The sequence below is a fragment of the Spodoptera frugiperda genome, chromosome 13 (genome assembly GCF_023101765.2).
Source record: "Spodoptera frugiperda isolate SF20-4 chromosome 13, AGI-APGP_CSIRO_Sfru_2.0, whole genome shotgun sequence".
Classification (NCBI taxonomy): Eukaryota; Metazoa; Arthropoda; class Insecta; order Lepidoptera; family Noctuidae; genus Spodoptera; species Spodoptera frugiperda.
Genome location: NC_064224.1, coordinates 2,567,135 through 2,576,849, shown reverse-complemented (window position 1 = coordinate 2,576,849; position 9,715 = coordinate 2,567,135). Strand labels below are relative to the sequence as shown.

General features: G+C 37.7%; 1 protein-coding gene across 1 annotated transcript; it reads right to left on the bottom strand.

Annotated features, from left to right (window-relative positions):
- Nucleotides 1-4,024: 4,024 nt before the first annotated feature.
- On the bottom strand, nt 4,025-7,943 carry LOC118280565 (uncharacterized). Its single transcript, XM_035600661.2, has 2 exons — nt 7,485-7,943; nt 4,025-6,814 (listed from the first exon to the last, which is right to left on the bottom strand). The coding sequence occupies exons 1-2, from the start codon at nt 7,606-7,608 to the stop codon at nt 4,530-4,532; spliced, it is 2,409 nt and encodes an 802-aa protein (XP_035456554.2). The 5' UTR covers nt 7,609-7,943; the 3' UTR covers nt 4,025-4,529.
- Between the last annotated feature and the right edge of the window lie 1,772 nt (nt 7,944-9,715).

Genomic DNA, 9,715 nt, shown 5'->3' with positions numbered 1-9,715 from the left:
CAAATGTAATACTACATACGTACATACATACGATATCGTCACGTCTTGAAACCCCGAAGGGGTAAGCAGAGGTGCACATTATGGCACGTAATACACCCACTTTTCACAATTTATGTTGTAAGTCCCATGTAATAGATGGTGAACCTATTGCCAGATATGTGAATACTAGTTCAGATAAAAGACAAAATCTAGGAATTAGATTATAAATCTGTTTCAAAATAGTCATGACTAAAAGATATAATACACTTGACGAATACCACTCCACACCAGCAATTAACTTGTCATTAAAATTTGAACTTTAAATAGTATTTCGCCAGCAATCCACTTATGAGTCGTGGTTGACGCGCCCGCGTGGGTCGGACGAGCGAGCGAGTTTTACCGCACGCTGACAGCTAGTGGTAGCCACAATTCGTGCCGAGCCGAGTTGGAACCGTGCTTGTTATGTGAGTTTTGACATTTATCCTTAAATAAACTGTTATTCTAGGCAGCAAGAAAGCCTATCAAGACTTTAATTCGGTTATCAGGTCCAGCCATTATATTGACTGCACGGTTGGTTCGGTGGCTAGGCAACGGGCTGCCGCGCAACGGGTAGCGAGTTCGATTCCCGCACGGAGCAACTCTTTGTGTGATCCACAAATTGTGGTTTCGGGTCTGGGTGTCATGTGCATGTATATGGGCATACATATGCGGCAACGTTTAAAAAAATTAAAAAATATTACTGACTATACGTTCGCCCACGTTTCCGTAGGATAAAATGTAGCCTATGTGTTATTTCAGATCACAATTTACCCTGTTCCAATTCCGTCAGCCGTTTAAACATGATTGAGTAATAAACAAACTTTTACATTTGTAATATTAGTGAGAAGTAAGGTTATATTTTATTATTTAGTATATGGATTTCTAATCTTATTTGTACCAATAATACTAACACGGAATCTAAGCTTTAAGATAAGCACGCCTCATATAACACAAGCCCTAATAAAATCTAGGAACAAGTTTAGGAAAATGGTTCAACGTAATATATTTCCCGAAGACAGACAAGCGTTTTATGGCTGCTAACCTCCTTTTATCAAGAGGCGTGAAGCCCGAACATGGACATAAAAGTTTTATGTCTAGACCAAAATTTAATGAAAGAGCCCCAATATTGTGAATGGTACAATGGATTGGTATGAAAAATTAAAATTGGATAACTAAAGGGTCGCGTAGCAATATCGCTACGAAATAAAAAGTTTCGTAGCAAATTGCTACGAGTGTGTTTACACGTAGGTTTTATTTTTACCTGTCTGTCGGTATATGAGATACAATAGAAAATAATCTGTGTCTCGCGTAGATTTCCGTTCCGATATACAATGCGTTAAATGCTGTCAATGATGATTTTGGGTTAGAACACAAAACGAGGTATTTACCATGTTCATTAGTTTTTATGAGTTTCCATTATTTCGGCACTCATGATCTATGAACACTATGAACTCATAAAAACTAATAAACATTAAATATCCCGTTTTGAGTTCTAATGGTGTTACTGGTGACCATGTCAGTCAGTCTCAAAAACTTATATTGTTAGTAATGGTTGTGAGTTTTTAATAGGTTAAATATTTTTTTATAGAATTTATAATTATTTTATTTTGTACATGTTTTTCCTTATGAGTAGGTTAACTGAAACCATTAGCTGACGTAATAAATAAACTCATTTAGTTTTGTGGCTTCTTCCACGTGTCTTATTGTTTTCAGTGAAGATAAAATGATCAAGATTTGAAGGATAAAATTAGAAATAACATAATATTAAAAGTTTTTTTAATCACGAATTCAGTATTCTATTAAAGTCCATTTGAGTTATTAAAATATTTTCATAAATCGTGAAACCAATTTCCCATCTCCAACCCTTTCAGTATTATTTCAAAACCTTTCTCAAAGTGATGTTAATTTCTTTCTTCTTTAATATTCGCGTTTAACAAATAAAACACTTTGAAGAAAAACTGTGTAAACAAAGCTGCAGGAAGAAGTCAGTGAGAATAAATCTAATTTCGCCCAAAATGGAGTATGGCGGTAGAGTTGTAAAAAAAACACTTTTTAATTAAACTTCCCTAGGGACTGTATTGTGGAGGTGAAAACAGAAGGCTCATTGATCAAAATATTATAACTTAGGTAGGTACTCATTGTCAGTTTCGGTAGGTTCCTGTTCCTTATTGGGCGGGAGGAAACGCCCGGGTGTCATCACTGTGAGGACCGCCCGGAGGACACGGTAGAACATACGGTGGCGGTGTGCCCTGCGTGGGCTGAGCACCGCCAAGTCCTTAGGAATGTGGTCGGCGACGGCGACCTCTCGCGTTCGGCATTGTTTCTGGCCATGGTGCGGAGTAAGTGGGACTGGGATGCCGTCTCCTCCTTCTGCGAAGCAGTCATGCTAGCTAAGAAGGAGGCGGGGCGCGTGAGAGAACAAACCTCCTCACGCCCCAGCCGTCGCGAGAGACACTCCGGGCGTAGGGGATCGCGAGACGATCTCCGGCCACCGTAAGTGCGGGCCTGCGGACGGCGAGCAAGGGTAGCTCGCCGCCCGAACAGATCCAGACCCGTGCGTGCGGCGCGTCGCGTTCCGCGCGCGCCTCAAAGAGCCATCAGACCACCACAGATGGGGCCCAGCAGGGTTGATGCCTGATCCGGAGCTGCGGACTACCTAGCGAGTTTACCGGAGCTCCGGGTCGAAAAGCAGGAGAAGGAACGGGGTGGTTTTTAGTCAGTAAGAGTCTGAAATAGAAAGACAGACTATCGGTCTGTCAGTCTGTTCGTCAGTAAAGCTAGGTCCTAATTGAAACTGTTGGTTTGAGGAAATCTTGACTATATATACGATACCACACCGGGACCCATGTTATTAATGAGCTGCGTGCTTGAAAAAAAAAATTAGATTGCATACTGGCAATAGATTGTAGAGTAAGTATCAAATATGCAAATAATGTGCAAAATAAAGTGGTATTTTTGGCTAATGATAGTGAATCTGCAAGCACCAATTTAAAGCAATTGGCTTGGTATTCACTACTACCAGATACTATACTATTCTAACATCCGCAGCTGCGGACTACCTAGCGGGTTTACCGGGGCTCCGGCTCGACATGCAGGAGTAGGAACAGGGTGGTTTTAAGTTAGTAAGAGTCTGACATTGAATGATTTTTGAAAAAAACCCCTCTGACATGTTTATAAGAGAAGTAAATAATATTATTTATAAAGTAAACCTTCTGCCTTCATTGTCCTACACAAAAGCAGGGTGTAAGTCAGCCGGTCGTAAAATCATTTAATCACAGCTTCTGTTCCCAGTTGGTGAGAATTACAACATTTTGCTCACGACTATGTTGACGACCATATCGACTGCAGCAATTAACAAAGTCGGAATTGAAAAAGTACGTTTTTTCAGTACGGCCAGATTAAGTTTCTAAGATGAATTAAATCAACCTAAAACCGGGGATTATTACAATATTTGGTATGATGAAATAGTTTTAAGTACTCTATAAGATAATTAAGAAAAAAACTCCAATTATGTTCAGGAAACCTGAAAAAAGGCACATGTTACATTATTAACCGCTTGAACATCTTACTAAAATGTCGGAAATGGGACATCCTACATTATTAATTGGAGTTGTATTGATCGATTTTGTCGGATGTGGTATATCCTACAATATTTATTGGAATTTTAATTATCGACTATGTTGGAAGTGGGAAAACATACATTGTTAACCGCACATTCTATTCACTATCATGTAGATACTACATATATGACCAACTATTATCAATTAAAAATCTGCTATAATTTAGGTTTTAAAGCTTACAAAATTTTCAAAATATTTCTTATCTTGTTCGGCACAACTACGTCTGCTACCTACCACAGCAATGCTTTGTCCCGGTCACTTATACCATGTTGTTTTGTATCTGGCAGATATTGCTAACAAAGCTTGAGAGTACATATTTGTTAACATTCTCTCCCAGGACATTATTTCATAAACACCTAGGATTATGGTCAAGCAATGAAAACAAATTTTTGTTTTTAATCAAATGGTTACTTTAATAATTGACAAGTAAGTACCACTAAATCTGTATCAGGTACTTAAATAACAATAAAGAATAGGAACTATCAAAACGCATATTAAGACGTGGTAAAAGTTTCATAAACTAAGGCACTTTCTTGGGCATTCTTAGTTATAAAAAAACCAAAACACAACAATAACGTAATTAACTTTTCTTCTAACAATAATCAACACTTAACTTAAACAAAGAACTTCTAAAATTTCTAAAAACAAAAATGATCAAATAAATACTGCAATTCTAATAGGTATTCTGACATAGGTAGGTAATAATGACTAAAATATTGTTTTTTTGCATCTAATAACAATATTAAACTTAAACAGTCTTTTCTCTTAGGAATGAACATAACACAAATTATTCTTCTTAATTCTAACTACCAATCTACTTTCTCAGGAATCACAGTCGAATCATTATAATTATTATGGCACAATCAACTAACCCTATATCTACCTACTAAATTACTCCGAGTCATCATCATCATCTTGAGAATTAACCAAATTTGCAGCATCTGTGTTAGGTAAGTTGAAATAAAATCTATGAAAACGATCGGGTATAATTCCCGTTCTGCAGAGATCTGTCAAATCCTTGTATTTGTCTTTGCTGATAGGTAACGGTCCGTCATAAGCCCGTTTCAAATCAAATTCGTTTGCCAAACGTTGTTGGTTCCGTTTTCCCGCCCTTATTACGATAATTGTCTTTGGCTCATCATCAAAATCGTACTTGTACTCTATACGATCAAACTGTTCAGCATTAACTTTTATTTCTCTTATGGTAGTCCACATAACCTTTTGATTCGCCGTATTTTTAGTCCAGTTTTTATTAGCAAGCAGGGTTTTAAAATCGAAGATTTCCTCTTGTTTTATCTCCTTTACTATGTAAGGGGTGCCTTCGGATTTAGCCCATCGAGCTAAGCAATACCATTCTTCGGGCACCCAAATTGACTTATGGCGGCAAGCTCGCTCGATTGTAGAATGGACACTGTCTCCTTCGTTTTGTGTGTGGCCCTTTTCAAGGAAACGATGAGTGACAGTTACTCCGAATTTTTTAGCCACAAACAAATAGAGCGAAAAAACAATTCTATTGCGGTTCTGTCCAGCGCAGTTGTCAGACCAAAATCGGAATTCTTTAACACCTCTTTCAACGTGATGTTTGATAAAATCTAAAAGACAACTAGACACCTCTACAGATCCTCGCTTAGCAATACCATCATGCCACATGTAGCAAGTACCTACGTTGCTAATCAGATCATAAACGGTGAAATTTAAGGTAGCCAGTCTCCTTTTATAGTATAGTACACTCACTTCACCATAAGGAGTCACTAAAACTTTTTGAAAATCAAATGTAGCTGCAACGATGGTTCTATTGGTTTTCGCTTCTCCTTTGTCTGCTTTCTTCAAATCTCTGGCTTTCTTCTTCCGAACTTGATGTTTAGAAAATACGTGTTTTTCTTCATCAGTAGGTGAAGATTTGTTTTCAAACACATGACATATATCGCACCTATCTTTCTTTGGTCTATGTAATGCTAGATTAAAATTCAAACTAACGATCTCTCGGTATTGTCTTTTGGTTCTTGCTTGTGAAGAATATTTGCTGGAATCAAACCATTCACAATAAAGCTTGTACATACGGGAGATGCTTTCGATGCTTTCTAAGTAAAGCTTACTGGAATTTTTTCGAACATAGTGGGCCTCGACAATAGGTAAACATCTTACATGATCACAGACACTCTTAACCATGTCGTCATTATAAACACGTTTCACATGTTCATAGCGTCCTCGTTTATCTTCTTCTACCACAGACTGTCCGTCATATTTTTTCCATGCTGTGCTTACTACACGCTCACTTAGTGATATGGTGTTAAGAAACATTGTCTTGCAAACAACAACTGCATTTTTATCAGCATCCGGAAGAAAGTATTGAAATGTGTTTTGTCTATCATGCTTTGTAACCTCAGTTGTTTGACGGCGTTTTGGAATTTTATTGGTGTATTTTATGACAAACTCCCAATGTCGTTTCTTCTCACCTAAACGCCAAAAATATTTAAAGATTCGTAAACGTTGTTCATGAGATAGCTTTTGTTTACATTTTAATCTGCATTTATCCGTACACGGTACTTTCAACTGTTTCTCTTCAACCACCTTACCTTTTTTGTTCAAAAACTGTTCCCCGGTGTTTTTCTTCAATTTTCTTTGTACTGTAATCCAATTATTTTTATGAACTAGGCGTTTCTTTCCCTTATCAGTCTTAAGAGTTTTCCTTCTGGAACTGGCTGTAGAAGATGGTGTAGGTACATATGTAGAAACTTCTGAATAACCCGATGGTGTTCCTATGTTTCCATAATCAACCTGGGGTATTATGCAATCGACACAACAAGTACAAAACGGATTTTCACAATTTTGATCGTGTGGTGGAATAGGTGATGGCATAGGTGTTGTGTTTAAAATCTCGTCTGGGCTATTGTCGTGAATGTCGAGTACCCCATCCTTGTTATAATTAGGATCTGTGATGTTTGATACCTTTAGTGGAGACGTACTGGAAACGATAGGTGTAGGAATGTTTGGAAGATCTAAGTTTTTATCTGACCTCAACATTTCTGGAGCGACTGATGCTGATATTTCTTGATCCATGGCAAGAAGAATGTGTTCTGTCAGGTTCACGGAGCTATCGGTAAACACATCTCCTAGTAGGTCTTGCAGCTGTATAAGATCCTCTTGAAATTCTTCTGGAAGTGGGGATTCTTCTCCTACAATTAATAAAAAATAATGATTAGACTGCTAAGATCGTAGAATGCACATCGTCTTACCTCTCCTACTAATATTAACAATGATCGAGAGAACAGAAGTTCATGAAAATTTGGCATGTTTGAATGTTTGTGTATTTTATTACGCTCAAACAGCTAGAACAGAATCCTGAATAGATTATAGGATAGGTAATTGTTAACCGACTACGACAAAAGAAAGAGTGAAACAGCTAGTAAATCACAACATAAAACAAGGAAAACCCAAAGAAAAAGTTGTAAAACAGGTACCTAGACGTAATAGTATGACAAAGACATATCCGACTCAATTATTACGATATATTATCCGAATAACAAAGTCGGTTTTACCACATCCAACTTAGGAATTATATGATTTACAATAAACAATGTCGGTCGTACCACATACGACAAACGCTATTGCTAACCCAACAAGTAATATTGTAGGATATGGTACATCCGACCCAAAAACTAAAATGAAAATCAGTTAAGATTGTAGGATCTGGCACATACGACAGTATTAACCGCACATTTTTATTTTTTTACTTTTGTTAGAATAGTGTGATTAAAAATAATAAAAGTACAAATTTAACTTATTCCCTATTAAAAATAATATATAAATATTTAAAAAATATGGACAAAAATATGTAATACTTACTTTTTCTCTTCTGACCGGACTGTGTTTGAACCTCGGTGTCGTTTAAATTTGTTTTTAATGGATTATCTTGCTCCGGAACATGTTGCTGTACCAAATCTAACATTCGCCGAGACCGAGACATCATTAAAATAAACAATATTGCATTGTAACGGTCGAGTTGATCGGAGAGACAACGAGCGTGCGCTCTCCCCGCTAACTAAGTGGGAACTGCCAGATCCGCGCGGCGCACGAGTCTCCTCAACCCCCGCGCGCCCCGTGAAGAGCGTCGCAACATGACTACCTACATTGTTAATCGAGCGACACAAAAACATCCGACTATTTTCCAATTGAAAAACACAGAAAACGTCCTTTTTGAAATTTTATACTTTGTGAGGTGAAAGATTATAGGTATTCAAGGCTTCTAATGCAATAAAACAAAATTGGCCAAAATGTAGTACCGACCATGTTAATTGCTGCAGTCGATATGGGCTGTGTAGGCTTAGACTTACTAAAGACTTGTCTGGATGAAGGTCTAGATTACAGCGTGTACCTAAATAAGTTTATTACTACAAATATAAAATGTTATTACTTGTGATGACTGAATAGTTGACCCATTGGCTGGATTTTTGTGTGACACTTAAATTGTTCTGGGTCTGGATTTTTTGAGTCGTGTCCTATAGAGAATATTTATAAAGGGTAAGTCTAAGTATGTTTTTTTGACATAACATAAAAATGAAAACTACCTCATATGTATATGTATGTATGTAACGTCACGTCTTTTATCCCCGAAGGGGTAGACAGAGATGCACATTACGGCACGTAATGCCGCTATGCAATGTACACCCACTTTTCACTATTTGTGCTATAAGTCCCAAGTAATAGGAGGTGAGCCTATTGCCATATACTCAACACAATTCCAGACTTCGTGCTACTAGTCAGAAATTTTCGAAAAATAGAAAAAAGCCCAGTAATACTTTGCCCGACCCAGGGATCGAACCTGAGACCCCTTGTCCGGCAGTCGCATTTACGACCACTCAACCAACGAGGCAGTCTTGTATTATTACAATGTTTGACAATATGCAACAAACAATGCAACAGGTTATACATTACTAATAATAACTATGACAAGGGCCTGATGCAGAAGGCAGTACTCCTCGAAACGGCACGTATTGTGAGGAGGTTTCTGTCTCTGGAGCCCTAACCACCGGTGGCTTGGACCATGCTCCCGCTACTGGTCGGCGGTCTTATTTTTATATTTTTATTTAGTATTTTGTAAGTAGTATGTAAAAATGTAATTTAAGAGGATTTTAAATAGGTATATGGTAAATAATTATGACTAAATTATTTACAACTCAAAATACCTAAAAAGAAATAAAACATATTTAATACTAAAATAAAGAAAAATAACTTAAAAAGAAAATTCTCTCCTTTAGGCGTCGAACTACTCGTCTATTTACATACATGTAAACAAATACAGGTGCCCCTTGCTTCCACACTCCCATGATCTGATGGGACAGCAATCCGAGGAGACATCAATCGTAGGATCAACGGATTTGTTTGCTTTTTCTCGGCACGAGGAGGATCCGATCCGAAGGGAGGTCAACGACTTTTATGCATTTTCTTGGCACACATGAGGGTGATACATTATCGAGATTTTACTCTACGCTTGACATTTCTAAACAAAATACCATTGTTAGGTTTCCTTATATATTGACCATCGTGACAATAACCCGGAGCTGCGGACTACTTTACCGGGGCTCCGGTTCGAAAAGTAGGAGTAGGAACGGGGTGGTTTTTAGTCAGTAAGAGTCTGAAACTCCCTCTCGCCTCGCCCAAGGTGGGAGAAACCACTGGATAATTTTCCCCCCTCAAAAAAATCGTGACAATAAAGCTAATTGATAATTACGATTTTCTCTTTTACTCCTAATTTTCTCCCTATATCACACTAATATTATTTATGTGAAAGTTTGTTTATCCGTCAATCACGCTGAAACAATTGAACGGATTCTAATGAAGTTTGGTATACAGACAGAGTATGAGCTGACTTAGGTGATACAACACTTTTTATCCCATGGAAACGTGGGCAAAGCCGCTGACAGAAGCTAGTTGTATATTGTATAAACAAATTTCTGTCACTTACGAGTATACATCTCCTTTTCTTAAACGTTAACCCACACTAAGACTTCCTCTCGTGTCGTAGTTTACAAACAAGTTCACATACACGTCACACCCAGACCAGAAACAACTATGTG

Bases quoted from the DNA above. Each gene is read 5' to 3' on its own strand.
- LOC118280565 (XM_035600661.2), bottom strand. From the start codon at position 7,608: ATGATGTCTCGGTCTCGGCGAATGTTAGATTTGGTACAGCAACATGTT. The intron at 6,815-7,484 runs GTAAGTATTACA...TATTAATTGTAG, and splicing joins GTCCGGTCAGAAGAGAAAAA to GAGAAGAATCCCCACTTCCA.